The sequence below is a fragment of the Ammospiza caudacuta genome, chromosome 8 (assembly GCF_027887145.1).
Source record: "Ammospiza caudacuta isolate bAmmCau1 chromosome 8, bAmmCau1.pri, whole genome shotgun sequence".
NCBI classification, from domain to species: Eukaryota; Metazoa; Chordata; class Aves; order Passeriformes; family Passerellidae; genus Ammospiza; species Ammospiza caudacuta.
In genome coordinates, this window is record NC_080600.1 from 24,260,637 (window position 1) to 24,275,541 (window position 14,905).

General features: G+C 43.4%; 1 protein-coding gene across 3 annotated transcripts in view; it reads left to right on the top strand.

Moving 5' to 3' along the window:
- Nucleotides 1-14,905, top strand: part of TLK1 (tousled like kinase 1) — a 93,635-nt gene that overhangs the window by 24,716 nt on the left and 54,014 nt on the right. The window contains exon 1 of one of the 3 annotated variants that reach the window (XM_058809975.1): nt 176-346. The exons of 1 other annotated variant lie outside the window; for it this stretch is intronic. Coding sequence is in view for 1 of the 2 variants with exons in the window: in XM_058809974.1 (XP_058665957.1) it covers nt 936-1,083 (148 nt within the window). In the remaining variant the exon portion in view is untranslated. Of the gene's footprint in view, nt 1-175; nt 347-904; nt 1,084-14,905 lie in introns of those variants that run through there. One more of the 3 variants, XM_058809974.1, reaches the window with a different exon arrangement.

A 14,905-nucleotide genomic window follows, 5' to 3' on the forward strand; every position in this document is an offset into this window, starting at 1 on the left:
CAGGGAAGAGCCCGCTCAGCCCCGCCGCTGCCGCCCGCACTCTCGCAGCGGCGGGCCGGGCTCGCCCCGCGCGGCCGCACGCCGGGGAGGTGCCGGGCGGCGCGGCCCCGGCCCCGGCAGCCGCGCGTACCGTCTCCGCCGCCGCCGCTCCCGCCCCCGCCGCCCCGCCCCGACACCCCGCCCCGACACCACCATGGCCGTGGCGGCGGGGCGCGGGGGAAGGCGAGGCGACACGGGCGGACCGCGCCGCCGAGGAAACCGAGACGGAGGGGAACGGCGCGGCCTCACGGGAGCTAGCTCCGGCCGGGCCGGGGCGGCCAACGGCGGGCCGCCCGCGGCGCGGAAGGTGCGCGCTTGGGCAAGGCGGGGAGGTATCGCCGCGGGACGGGCATGCACGGGGAGAGGGGTCAGTCGGTGGGCGGCTGCGAGCCGGCCCGGGGTCGGAGCCCGGAGGCGGGAGCAGCCGGCGCGCTCGGGCCGCGCGGCGCAGCGGGGCCGGGGGCAGGTGCGTGCGCGGCTGGCGCCGCTCCCGCCGGCCGCCCCTGGGCGGCTCCGGCTCGGCGGGGCTCGGCTGGGCGCCGGCGGAGCGCGGCGCTCGCTCGGCTCGCGATCGTGTTTGCGCATGACCCCTCCCCGCCTGCGCCCTCCCCTCCCCTCCCCGGCGGCAGCGGCGGCGGCGGCGGGGAAGGTTGGCCTCAGACACAGGCGGCTGCTCGGCGGCGGCGACGCAGTGCAGAGGTGCGGGCAGGTTGCGCTGGCCCCGCGCCCCGTCTCTCCCGCGCCCCGCCTGCCTCCGGAGCTCGCTCCCAGCCGGCGGCCTCCCCGCGCCGGTGTCGGGCCGGCCCCCCGGCCATGAGCACGGCGCTGGGTGTCCCCCCGCCGCGCCGCCTTCCCCGCCGCCCCCGGCGGCTGCCGGGCTCCAGGAAAGTAGCTTGATGAGTGTCCAAAGTAGCAGTGGAAGTTTGGAGGGGCCGCCATCTTGGTCCCGGCTCTCCACGTCCCCACCGAGCCTGCAGGGCTGCTCCGCGGCGGCGGCGGCCTCCCAGCTGCACGGCGCGCCGCCCGGCAAGCCGGCCAAGGAAGGTAACCAGCGCGCCGCGGGGCTGCGCGGGGGGCCCGGCCCTTGGGGAGGGGCCCAGCCACCGCTGCCGGAGGCCGGTCCCGGGCCGCTGGGAAGCGGCGGCGGGAGAGGCCGGTGCCCCCGGCGGCGGCGCGGGGTCAGCGCTGGGCCCGGTGGTGGTGAGCGGAACCTCGGTCGCTGGGCGAGCGGGGCCCCGCCGCCCCCGCCCGCTCGTCAGCGCCTCGTTGTTACCCCCCGCGCCGGGCCGCGGAGGGGGACCCGCCGTGCTCCCTCCGTCCCCGGGCCGTCCGCCCGCCGCAGCCGCTCGCGTCTCCTCGGGCGGCCTCTCGCCGCGTCCTCCCCGAAATAGGCTCCCCTCCGCCAGCGGCTAAGTAGAAGTGCTGCGCCGGAGGATGCAGCCGCTCTTGCTGGAGGGAGTTGGGCACTTTTGGCATCATGGAGGTGGGAAGAGAGGGGCCGGAGGTTCGTCCCCGTGGGGAAAGCGCCCTGGGGGGCGGCCGGTTTTGCGGCCAGAAGTGACAGGGCGCCTTGCGGCCGCCACGGAATGACTGCAACTTTCTCCTGTCCTCCATCACGCCTTCGATGATAATATTTTTCTCCTCCCTCCCCTGCTCCTCCCCTCTTGTGTTACACCGACAGCGACAGCAGGGTGTTGTGGGTGTTTGCAGGGAATATCTGTATGAAGGTTATGAGCAAACAAGTCCCTTCGCTGTTCCCTTTCGGGTATTGTCTGCTTTTCCTCCTTGTGTTGTGTTGCCACAAGATGTAGCAGTTATACAGCTAGTGAGTTTCTCGGCGCTTTTAGCTAAAATAACTACTTGCTGAACGCCAGTTAGTGGCGGAGGAGAACTTTTATGCACAGATACTTGCATACCGAGCAGTTGTATAATTTTAATTGATTTGCCCCAGATTAATGAATACCATGTAGCGTTTCTTGTAGCATCTAAAAAACGTCATCGCCCAAGCAGGAAACTTGCTAACTTAAAATAGAAATAGTTGCGAAGATGGAGAGTCTTTGTTTTTTAGGTCTTCCTGTGGTTGCTTGCTTGCTTGTTTTTTGGTTTTCTTGTTTTTTTTTTTTTTTTTATTTGGTTGATAAGCAATGTAGGGACTTGGTAACAGGGACTCCACATCCTGAAAATGTATAATGCAGTCTGGTTTCTCCATTTTCCACACCAGTAGTTGTCAGACTTGTATCACTCTGTGTCACTTTTGCACACGCTCCTGCAGGTAGATTGACATGAAATGCTCTAGAAAATACCTGGGAAGGAATTATGGTATATGTTAAAGATGCTGAGTAAAGTGGCAGGCATTTTGTGCTCATCTTCTCTGGGAAGGGAAAGCTGTTAGAAAAACCACCAGCAGCAGCCAAATTCATAGTTTTAAGTTTATTGAGAGCAGGTTTTTTCACTGTTGCAACTTTTTTTATGAATATCCATGCAGGTAATATGTATATGTAGGATATTTTTGGATGTATTTCATATACCTGCCATACAAATTTGAAATTATTATTGAAATATAAATTATGTATCTATTTATTTTAACAGAAAATGGTGGTCCTTGAGTAGCTCTGTTGAGACAAGAGAAATATGTTTGGTGAAGCTCATTTTTAATATGATGATTATGCTGTTTACATTTTTCTTTCTTACAACTCACGCTGTTGGATTTTTCTGGGTACTGTAATTTTTGTCCTCTAATACAGATTGTGGGTTAAAAGTAATCAAAACCTTGGTGTTTGCTTGGTTCTGTAATGTGTTGTATTTGCATGGTGTTCCTGGGTTATGTTCAAATTGTATGTCCTCGCTAGGTAGCTCTCTTTGAAAATAAGCAAAAGCTGCCATGCTTGGGTTCATGTTTTGCATTCATGCTTGTGGGATGTTATCAAGGCATCTTACTTTATGTATATATGTTTTACAAAGAAATATCTTGCCAGAAATCAATAGGCCCTGAAATAAAAATACATTAGTATGTTCATAGACATTGGCTTATATACGTGAAAGATTGATGCCAGCTCAAACTATTAAGCAAGGAATATTTGCAGTGCTGTGTGTTTATGGGAGTCTGGGCCATTATCAATGCTGAACTTGTGATACCTGGTGATGTTAATGGAGCCTGTGAGTTCTGGAGCAGTGCACAAGGCTGCTGGCCCATACTGGATCACAGCTGCATTGCTGCTGGTGCCAGTTTTGAGTGGGTAATATTTACTGATACAGCGCTTTTGGCACTTGTGCAGAGCTTCTTTCCCAGCCCGGCCTTCTTGTTTGTGGATTAAAATCCCTTTGGTTGGCTTTGGTGAGAGTTATGTCCCTGTTGCCTTTGGAAGTGCAGACCTCCACAGAGTGTACCACGTGTGCTGTGGTTGGTCTGACCTCACCTATGAAGGTCTGGTATCAGCTCACGTGTCTCACATGGGCATTTGAACATTCTGGTTTATTCAGAACAGAAACCCTCAGTATCTTGATTTAGGAAATTCTAAAAATGTTTTTGGAATCTCTAATAAGAAAAAAGCAGAAAAGGAAAGCTCTGGCATATATAATAATTGCACAAACACGTTTAAAAAAAAAGGCAATATCTTGTCAGTATCAATAGACTACTTGGAAAAGGTGGGTGAAATTAGAGGAAATAATATTTTAAAAATATTTTAATCTTTTAAAATGCACTGTAACATTGCAGCAACATTTTCCATTGGATGCTGTCTTCTATATCTTGATCTAGAGTGGCTTCATGGCTTCACTGTATTGATTTGAATTTATGTTTTGAGGTTTTGAAATAAAAAGACTGGGATGGACTTGAATACAGTTGCAGCTGTACACTTTTACTGTATAAGAACTATCTCTTATTTGCATTTTAGTGTAGCTTGTAAATGTCTGTCATTCTGTCAGTTGTTTTATATTCCCATAACTTATGTGTGGTATATGTGGTCACTTAAGAGCTCTGCAGTAGATGTTATCAGGAATTTAGGAGGACTGTTATGAGGTATTATTTTACGTACTGTATGTGTGGTTGTGTGACTAAATCTTGTGCCATAGCTCACATAATTGCAGTCACACAATTTCCTGCTTGAAGTTTCTTTACTTTTGTCTGCTTCATGCCTGTAACTAAAAATATTAAAGCACATACCTGCAAATTGCTGTTTTGTAAATGGAGAATGTTCAGGCCAATGCTGACAGGGCAGAGTCAGAAGAGATTCCACAGAAGAGATTGCCTTGCATTGGAAGGGACTGCAAAGATCGTCTAGTTCCAACCCCCTGCCATGGGCAAGGACACCTCCTACTAGACCAGGTAGCCCCATTCAGCTTGGCCTTGAACACTTCCCCAGGCATGTGGCAGGTGCAACTCCACAGCTACTGGAGAGCCGCCTGTTCCAGAGTTTCACCACCCCCAAGTAAATATGCCTAATATCGAATATAAATCTACTCTGTATCCATTTAAAGCTGTTGTCCCTTGTCCTGTCCCTTCATGCTCTTGTAAAAAGTCTCTCTCCAACTTTCTTATAGGCCCCCTTTAGGTACTGGAAGGTGCTGTGTGGTCTCCCCAGAGCCTTCTCTTCTCCAGGCTGAACAACCCCAACTCTCTTAGCCTGTCTCCATAGCGGAGATGCTGCAGCCCTCTGATCATGTTCATGGCCTCTGTCTGGGTTCTTGCAGCAGGTCCGTGTCCCTCGTTGCTCTCCAGGTGGGGTCTCAGCAGACTGGAGTAGAGGGGCAGAATGCCCTCCCTTCACGTTAGAGACTTGCTGCAGTGTCTGGTAATTAAGCATAATGCTTTGTAAGTTATTTTTTGTGTGTGCTGTTGGCTTTCAATACTCTTCTAAAAGCAAAATAGAATTCCAAATAGAACTTTGGATTAACACAACAGAAATGCAAAATTTCAGTCCAAATTTATACATGATGGCAAAATGGTAAATGGTAATAAGATGGTAAGTAAACTTATGCCATGTATTTGACAGTTTTTGAAGAAGTTATGTTGTATGGGTAGCAAATTTTGTTGGTGACTTTTTAAATAAAATTTGATAATTGTGTATTGTTTGTATTTATTGTTACCTAAAATGTGATGGTAGTTGTGTGTCTGAGCACAAAGGTAACAGTTTGTTTGCTCCTTAAGTTTTCGGTCTAGAAAACGCTTCTAGATGCCAGGTTGTATCTGTATGCCACATACAATATATTAGTCCATGAACATGAAAGCAACCTGAATCTTATTAAAACTTCCAGGGTTGTTGTTTTCTGTTGTTTGCATGTAGTGTAAAACATCAGCTACTTTATTTGCTTTAACAGGAAGTTCTCAGTAAGTTTGTTGGCTTTTATCATTCAACTGTAGATTTAAAATTTTATTGATTTGGCCAGTTTATATGGGGGCAGAGAAGAACAGGAACACTTTTTGTATTTAAAAATAATGTGTTTTTTTTACTCAGAATGAGCACCGCAGTCATAAAAGGTTATTTAGGCTGGCTGTAGCATGAGAAGGTGTTGTCTGAGATTAATGTTGTGCCAGTGATAGACACAAATTCTATCTTGTGATATTATTGCTGGTTTTGTTGAAGATGTGATTCTCATAGTAAGCTGATGCTTATGCCAAATTCTTTGGAGATCTTGTAGCATGTCCAAATGAGAAATGGGAAAGGAAACCTTTTTTAATACAAATCCTTTTTTGAATCTGGTTTTCTAAAATGCAAGTGCTGTAGCAAATAGTGTAAATTAGTTCTTGGCCAACTGTTTTGTTTTAATTCTGCTTTATTCTGCCTGGAATGGAATTTCCCATTAACCTATTCCATTTTAAATCGAGAGAGGGAATTGCCATAGGGACAGGATGTTTATATTTATTATCTCCGTTCAAGTAAAACACTTGTTATTTCTCTCATTCTTTTTTCTTCCCCTCTATGTTTTTTCTTGTTTGCTTTTTCTTTCAGCAAGTAATTTTTTTCTCCACCAAGCTGAAGTAAACTTGCTTGTTAGTAATAACTGTAGTCTGCAGTTAGTATTGACATTTCTCTGGATTTTCTTAGAGCCTGATAATCCTAAATGATTGCAAAATATTGTTGTGACTGCTTGGAAATACTATCATATATATGTGCATCATGAGCAAAGTTAGTTCTATAGAATTTTACTACCTTAAGAATTGATCTTACAGAAATATGACAGGCTTAAATAGTCCTTTATGCTTTTTGTGTTCTTGGTATAAGGTTGTGTTTTGAAGTAGTACTTGCTCCCAATCCATTTGCTCCCATACTAAATTTTTTGCTTCCATGCTGGGTTTTTTTTTTTCCACAAGAAATAACGTTGAAGTTAGTGAATTGTTTTTATACAGTAGAGTAGTTCTTGAATTGTAGCTAAAAAGCATGAAAGCGCACAAGTGGGAGGAAGAAAAGCTTTATGAACTTCTTTCTGTTTGGCTTGGTGTGTTTCAGTTGTAAAAGAGGAAAAGGCAGATTTGGGTTGCCAAATTGCTCTTAGTGGATATGAAGTTGGGTAGAAGAAGAAGAGTGGTCAGGGTTTCGGTTGAGAATGCCAGTACTTCAGTTATGATCGTTGGAGAGCAGTTAAACAGAAGCTGGCCACCATAATATAACCCAGTTTTTCAGGTGTTGCAAGTGGAAAACTTCTAATATTTGCTGAAAATAACAAGTACTGCACTTTTTGTTCAGTACTTAAGGACAAAGTTCTCTAGGAATAGGGAAGAGTTAGTGAGCATCAGAAGGTATTTTGGATCCTCCATTTCCCATCATTCTGACTCCATCCTTATTGAGATGCTTTGTTTGGGGTAGGAAGTAAGGGTCTGCTTCCTTCCCAGGCACCTTCTGTCTGGAGGCCTTACTCCTTTCTTTCATTCCTGAGCAGAGCAATGGGATATAGTAGCAGAAAAATCTTGGCACCTAGGCTTTTCCTGGGGAGGATGTGGTAGGTGGCAAGAACATGACTGCTTGTAAGCTTTAATTCACCTCAAATTTAGTCCTGGAAGAAGGGAGCAGAAGGTCTTAAGTGAAGTTGGACATGCTGAAGATGCTGGGGGAAGATTGGGACTGTGCGACCCTTTGGGATGGGTCCGTGCTGGAGGGATTGACTGAAATCAGTGACTGTGTTATTAATCACGACTTAAATCAGTGAGCAGGAAACCCTGATTAAATAATTGTTTTTAATTTTATTTTGCATTTGTGCTTAATTATTTTTCCTAAAGAAAAGTTGATTCTAATTGGTCTAATTTGATCATACCTCTTGCTAGGCAGGAGGGGACACATCTATATGCGTTTATTTAAGGAGTTACACTGCTTAGGTTCTTTATGTTTAAGAAATGTAGCTCCCCATGCTTTAGACAGCTTTTAGCTAACTTTGTTAGTTAAATAAAGTGAATTCTAATTGTGCTATGTACATAATAAGAAACAAATATATCCAAATGTGCTTTGCATTTAAACCAGAAAAAGGAGAATTGTTTGTAGTTTGTGAAATGAGTAAATTACTTCTGGTCACTGTGCCTTGTGAAATTTGGAGTTAATAGATCAAATCCAGTCACCAGTCCTTCATGTTCATCATTTGGAAGAGAAAGCCAGGCTTTCCTGCTTTCTGAAAAAGCTGTTGGTTGCTCTTCACCAGTTCTGAGTAAACCAGCTGCTGGAGTGGTTGAGCAAACAAAAATGGCTGAGGCAGTTGGTGGTGAAAGCTGATCAAGTGCTTCAGAACTCCAGTTCAGGCAGCTCACCCACAGCTTCCAGTGGTGTGATGGTCTGTCTGCCAGCAGAGCATTCAGGTTTATAATGTTTGAATATTTTTGTCTTTTATGAATTTAATGCATCATAAACTTTAAACCTCACCATAGACTTATTGCTCCAAGCTTCGATTAAACATTTGGTGTTGGAGCATATTTTTAAAATGCACAAATAAGAGAAATTGCCTGCCTTGTGCTCGCTCAGTAGCTTTAGCTGGAAAGGCTCTGAAGCTGACAACTGTCCTCCATGGATTTAGATGAGCAGCTAGCGATTGTTGAGTGACTACACAACTGCAACAGGAATCTGGTCACTTTGGAGTGGGAAAGTTCATTTACTGGAGCTTTTATGTGAAACTGGATGTCACGGAGAAGGTTGGTATTCCCTAGGACCACCTCTGCTTGCTGAGAGGTGGCAGCAGGAGCATTGAGCAATGTATCTTACCTCATCAAATCTGCAGTTTTAAGTAGGTGGAAACTTAAGGCTGAAATGCTTTCTTTATAATGTCCTTAAGAACAAAGCAGTCTGAACTTGTATTTTAAGAGATGGGAATGGTGGTAAGAAACTCCAGAGTGCTTTTTACAGGAAATGAAGCCTGACCATAGTTATTTGGGGGGTTGAGGAGTACTAGATTCTATTTCTATGGACTTCTAATAGATCTGTACCTATAAGAGAAAAATAGTTTTTTTTGAGGAATAAAGGAAATCCTGATGCTTTTAGAAAAATCTGTTATATGATGTCACACACCCCCAGATTTTTAGCTATTTAATTTTGTAGCTACCTTGAATTGAAAAGTATGTAGATACTTCAAACACTGCGTCTTGCAGCTATAACTTTTGGTGGATTGCTTTTATTTTTGTTTAAATAAGTAAACAAACATTTGAACTATATGCTGAAGGGCAAGAAATTGGAAAGTAATCTTACAAATAAATAATGAGTTTCATAAGTCCTGCAAATCTGAAACAGTATCATTTAGATCCTGGTCTTCCCATAGTGGGACTGTGATGCTCTTGGGACTGTGTAGATTGACCAGCAGATGTGTTTCCGTTTCCTTGCTCCACCATGGAACTCTTTGGTCTCTTGGTTCTATGGAGACAAACTCAGATGATGCTACAAGTAGGATTTGTAGTACTTCTTTTTTTTCACAGGGGCTTAGACTAATCCAACCTGTACACTGCTTGGCTGTATTTGGTAAATACTGTTTTTTCTTCTAGTTAATGCTATGTTCTTATGGGTTCCACAGTTTTGTCCTTAATTTTGCAACAGTACTTTAGCCAATTTTAGTGTCTATCCTAATCCCCTCTTGGGTAACTACTTTGCTTCTCAAGGATGTTAAAGGCTTTTCTGTTTCTTAGAGTATTCTTAGTAAAGGTGATGAGAAAAGTAGTGTCCTTAAGGAAGTTGATATTTTAATTATAAAGCAATCGAAAAGAAAATCCGCACATTATCAATACTAATCACTTTAACATCTAGAATAGTATAGTAGAATAGTCAAGAGTGGTGGTGGTCTAGGGAGTGTGATTATTTTTACAAAGTAAGTTTTTTTTTATTTTAACTGTGGTAGCAGCGATTATAAAGAGTGGTTTTATTGGTATTACTAGGGTTTTTCTTTGGTTTTTTTTTTCAGGGTTTTTTTGGCAATTCAGTTATTTCTTGAGCTGGTGGCTGTTTGGGAGTGCTTGCTGTGTCTTTGATGCATGTTTTAGAAGCTTCTTGACTATTAAATTAGTGTCATGGTTTAGTTTCAGTAGTTTTAGTCACAGTTTGGTAAGAGGCTCTCTTGTAAGCTCTCCACAAGCTCTAACTTTGAATAAAGTGGAGTAATTCTTCTTATAGTACTTGTGTTCTTAGTCTTATGAAGGGTCTCATTATGAGGAGTGGGATTTTAGTATTTTAAAGTTACAAGTAGGATTCAAATACAAGTAATTCCTGAAGATGCAGGTTTAGAATTTTTAAATGGGAGTTAAAAGTACTTTCTGCTGTCCATATTATTGCCTCAGTTTGCTTTTCTGAAGTTCATTGCTTATTGAATTTACTTATACAATCATATTGCATATTGCCTCTTTGTAATCAAATTGTATTATTAAATGATTGTGATACAAATAATGCTTAAGAGGAGTTCACCAGTATTCAAACTGAAAAGCAAATGTCATGTTGGTCTTCCTTGTTAGCTGATATTTTGTATTCTGCATCCATACATGATTTTTTCTCAGTTGCTTGCTTGATACATGCTACCATATCCAGAACATGCAAGTGGTTACTATTAAGGAAGCAGCATTTTTATATGTCCTGAAATTACACATTTTTATGTATACACAAACAATTTTCTCAGTGAACTGTTTTATCATTAGGAATACTAATGTTGCTGTTAGGACCCTGCATTTACAAAGCAGTCTCATAAACAAGCTAAACTTATGCAAAGATTTCAGCTGCCTTTTAGTAAAAATGTTCCAAATTCCTATTGTTTATTATTACATACCTCTTAAAAACTTGTTTCATTTTTTCAAATATGTAATTTTGTTAAATCTGATGACAATTGCAGATGGTACAAAGATTGGCATCTGGATTAATCATGCCAGTTTTGCCATATCACGAGTTTCAGTTTTTGGTACTGTTTGTTTTTAAGCAGAAGAACAGAAATGTCTAAAGTTCACAACAGCCCTGTTGTGTATTAGATGATACAAGAAACACAGTATTAATGTATTTTCTCCCTGTTTCTTATACTTGCAACATCTATCATAATTTGGGTACTAAATAGTGAAGCTATGACGATGAAATCTCCAGTGAATTACCGTAATAGTGGTGGGGTTTGGCTTTTCTTCCCCCCATGTTGTGTGATTGCTAGTTGACCTGATTTGTTCTCTTGGCTAAATCACAACATGCTGTTCTCTGAGCCTTTCGCTTGTTTTTTTCTTCCAGAGAAGTGCAAACAACAGGCACCAGTCTCTGCCAGTGTCTGGCACTACCTTCCTGCTGTTTCCCTTAAATCTTTTTCTTCAAGTTTCTTCAAACCAAAAAAAAAAAAAGGAGAAATTTCAGCTATTTTTACTATTTTTTTTGTGTGTTGTTCTTGTGGCTTTGAAATCCCATCTTTGTAAGGGAAGCAAGCAATGAGGCAGCAATACCAGTGACTATCAGAAGTTGCAGAATTTGGTAGTATGCCATCCTCCCTGCTGTCCCTGGATGGGATGTGTGCTCTCTCCTACACCACCAGGACACTCAGCCTGCCTTCTACTGCCAGGTCCCCTTCCTGACTGGTGCTGGACTGCATGGGTGACCTCCACTATCATCCTGCTTCTCTAAGCAGTGCTCCTCCTGCTCAGTTTTCATTTGTGCATGCTGTTGGTATTGCTGGCAGGAGGGCAGTCTTCAGGTGCAGGGAGTGGAGGGTGCAGTAGGAGCAGGATCCTTCTGGATGTTTGACCTCCCACGCTCAGCTGGGGATGTGCTCAGTGAGACTGTGAGCCAAGGATTTGCCCAGGAGTCTCCTCCCTTGTCCTGCAGCACATCTCCATGTGGGAGCTCTCCTCCTTAGTGCAACGCTTTGTGCACTTAGGATTTCCCAGTCACAGGCACCTGTGTCTAGGAAGGCTGGAGAGGAATGCTTGTGTATCTGAGGTGTCAAAGTTCTCACTGACCACAGTTACCACTTGAGAAAAGGTGAAATCCAGTTTTAAGGTTCTTGTGGGTAATAGTTTAGATGAGAAATTTTTGGGAAATAACAGATGTTTTTAGTGTTTTTTCAGTCTTCAGTGGAATTGCTCCTGATTTTTCAGGTTTAAGTTAAGACAGGTTGTTACAAATGCTTTTTGTTACATCCACTGAGTGTTGGAATTTATTTGGTTTGTTGTATCAACATTCCAAAGATAGTGAGTGGAAGAGCTTATTTCTGAAAAAGAAGCCATTTTTAGTGGAGTTTTCTCATTTGGTAAATAATCTTGTTAGTATGTAGTACTCACAGAGCAACATTTTGTTGTATGAAAGCAGTGACTCATTGTTTCAGGTAACTGCCAAAATAGGTAGCATGACTATCTATTAGGGATGGAAAGGGTTTCATTAGAGACTAGACTGATTTTAACAGTTAGACCCAAACCTGCTCCGTGTACTCAGTTATTTGTTTTGCTATTTGCTGCCTTGTATTTAGGAGTTTTCCCGTGGTTAGACTTTATAATGTTCATATTTACTGTAGCAGTGCAGGAGCTGAAAGGGACCTGGCTGCCAGCTCTGGGGGCATGTGGTGTGTGTTGGCCCTGCCCGCTGGCACAGGCAGGGAGAGGAGGGCAGCTTCCAGCTCAGCCTGTTTGTTCTTCAGTGAAACTCCTTACTGGTGTGTTTTTATTCAGTTGCTTTGAATAGTGCTGAAGTTGTCACTGAGACAGCTCGCCAAAGCAGCAGTCTGGCTGGGGAGTGTGGTGCATGTGGCGGATACCCCCATGCACCTGCAGGCTTGGCAGGGCCTTAGCAGTGTCCAACTAGGGCAGTGGTCTCATTTGGACTGTTTGTGTTTTCTTACTGATGGAAGTAAGCCTGGTCTGCTTCTGGGTCCTCTCTTAAGTCCATCGATAGATGTATTCAGTTTTAAAGCATTTTCCATGTGGTTAGCTGGTGGTTAGTTACCCCAAAGTGGATCAGTTTTGTTAAATGTGTGCCAGATAAAAGGCATCCCAGTTTGTCAGATGTTGGTAAGGTGTGCTGCTGCCTCCCAGTAGCATGGTCTGTTCTGTCTCTGTTAAGTTGGCTGCAGGAAGTAGGCTCCACAAAGCCTGCTTTAACTGTCCAAGGGATTCATGGCACTCCCCTGCCTCTGGTGTGAGCTATTTGAAGGAGAAATCCTGCTTTATCTCCTGTCAGATGGGGAAGAGAGGTTGGATCACTCTTTCTTTTGCTAAAATTATGCCTACAGTGGTCCACAGAAGGCAGTGTAACATCCTTATCCCTTGAGAATAAAAGGGCAGTAGTACTGTGAGTGTTCATGCTTCTGCATGGTGGGTGATGTTAATTACAGGTCAGTATTTTTACTGGTGTCTTGAAGTATGTTTTGAACATATACCTGAAAATATTATTTTCATTCTCAATTTGTGATATCAAAGACTTACAACTCTGCTCTTTCCTAATTTCTGGTTGCCCCTGGGGCTTTAACTGCATTTTTGAAGTTTTATTCATGTGATTGCAGACTGTGTTCCACAAGGTTCGCTTAGCCAGCAAGATGGGCACTTCTTAGGAAGGGACTGTGTTGAAAGGAATGAAAATCCCTTCTGTTTTTTTTCTTCTAAAACTTGAATGAAAGTGATAGTATAGCAGAAAAGAAAGCTGGTTTAAAATTAGGCAATGAGCTTTGGATAGGAGAAATGGCTGTAATGCAAATTTCTTTAGTGATAATGCTGAGCAAAACTAAAACTGAATTTTTGACAGATGATTACATAGGATGTTTCTTTGTGTGTGAACTGAGTGGGTTTTAAGTTTTTAAAAATGTTCAGCGCTCAAAGTTGCAACTGAATTCAGTGTACACTGTTGGTATCAACAGGCTTTGTAGCTGTGCTGTAAGGAGTAAAAGGCTTGAAATATTCCCTCCCCCCTCATAGCCTTAAACCTAATTTTTTACGGATTCATGTGCCACTTCAGGTAAGTCTTTTTTCCTCTACCTGTAGAATGGAACCAATACTACAAAGTCCCACAAAAATGTGGGTGTAGTCATTAACACATCAGCTCTCTTTGTGTGTAATTTCTCTAGTCATATTCTGAGAGTCTCCTCCCTACAAGGGACTTTGAGGAAATGAGTTTCTTCCTGCGTTCATTGAAACTTGGATTGTTTAAGATGTAAATTAAAAAAAAGAACAAACCAAGGTTTGGTTTCAACCTGAAGGAGCAGAAGCTGGTTGCTGGCTCCCCTGAGCACCACCTAGACTGGGTGCCTCCAAGAGAAAGAACACAGTGAGCCATCTCACACGTAGCATGGCCTGTTCAGCATCCTGCACGGGATCCCTGTTGCACAGGCTCTCTGGTGGTTTGTGCTGAATCTTGCCATTCTGCAGTCTAAATATGTTAATTTTTTTTTTCCTTTTTTTTTTGTGGTTTCTATTCTGTGTGGGCCCTACAGGTATTTTGAAAAAGGAGGAAGTGAATGGTGTTACTGGAGGTTAATACCTTTTTCTTAAAATGCTGTAGTGCAAAAGCCAAAATATTTCATGTATCTTGTAATTACAATTAGTGGTGAATTTACTGTCCTAGTTTAATCTTAGAGGTGTAATGAGCTTTTTTTCATGTTGGGTGTTAAAATTGTATGGGGCTGATGTTCTAGGTGATCACAATGTAATAAGTGAAATAGATGAATTTACTTGGAAATACTTATAATTTGCCTTTTTTTTTAGTTTCTTATTTAGAACATGTTCCTTTCCATGTAAGCAATAGAGATTAAGAGTAAGGTACTGCAGTCAGCAGTTTGTCCTGTGTGCTCCAGGGAGCAGAGCACTTGCATCGAGGGTCAGTGGGCTGTCTGTACTTGGGAGATTTTGAAGATCATGAGGGTAGAAATGGCAGTAGGAGCTACAGAAGTAAGGAGATTAGGAAGTTCAGGGAATTAATGGCTGAAATACACTTCTCTTGACACAAATGCAGCTTTCAGATACTAAATGACTGTTATTGTAACTCAGAAAAATAAATTTATTCTATTAAATTGTTGAGGGGTTTTGGCCTGCCTCTCTGCTTTATGGGTTACTTTAAAAAAAACTTATTTGGGGAAAAGCTGCGGCATCTTGTATTTCTCCCTTCATAGTTTACTTTTTCTGAGGAGGGTGAGAACCAAAAGCCCTATGGGAAGAGACATTGCTTGCTCTGTTCCTGCTCAATAGGTGACCTCTGCTTTTAGCTTCCTTTCCACTCCTTCTTCAGATAGCAGAAGCTACTGTTTGTTTTTGATATGTGCAAAAGGCCTGTGCCATTTTAAATTCTTGCAGAACAGCCATTTCGTGGACACAAGTGTTTGGAGCTCTCGGTTTGCCTCCTTATCACTGAATACTGCAAATAAAATTTGCTGTACTTTATAGTATTTCTCTAGGTAGATGTTTCTTCTTCAGGACTGCTCCTGGCTTTTAGTCTTTTCAGCATAGAAGTAAATGGAGGGATGGAATGTA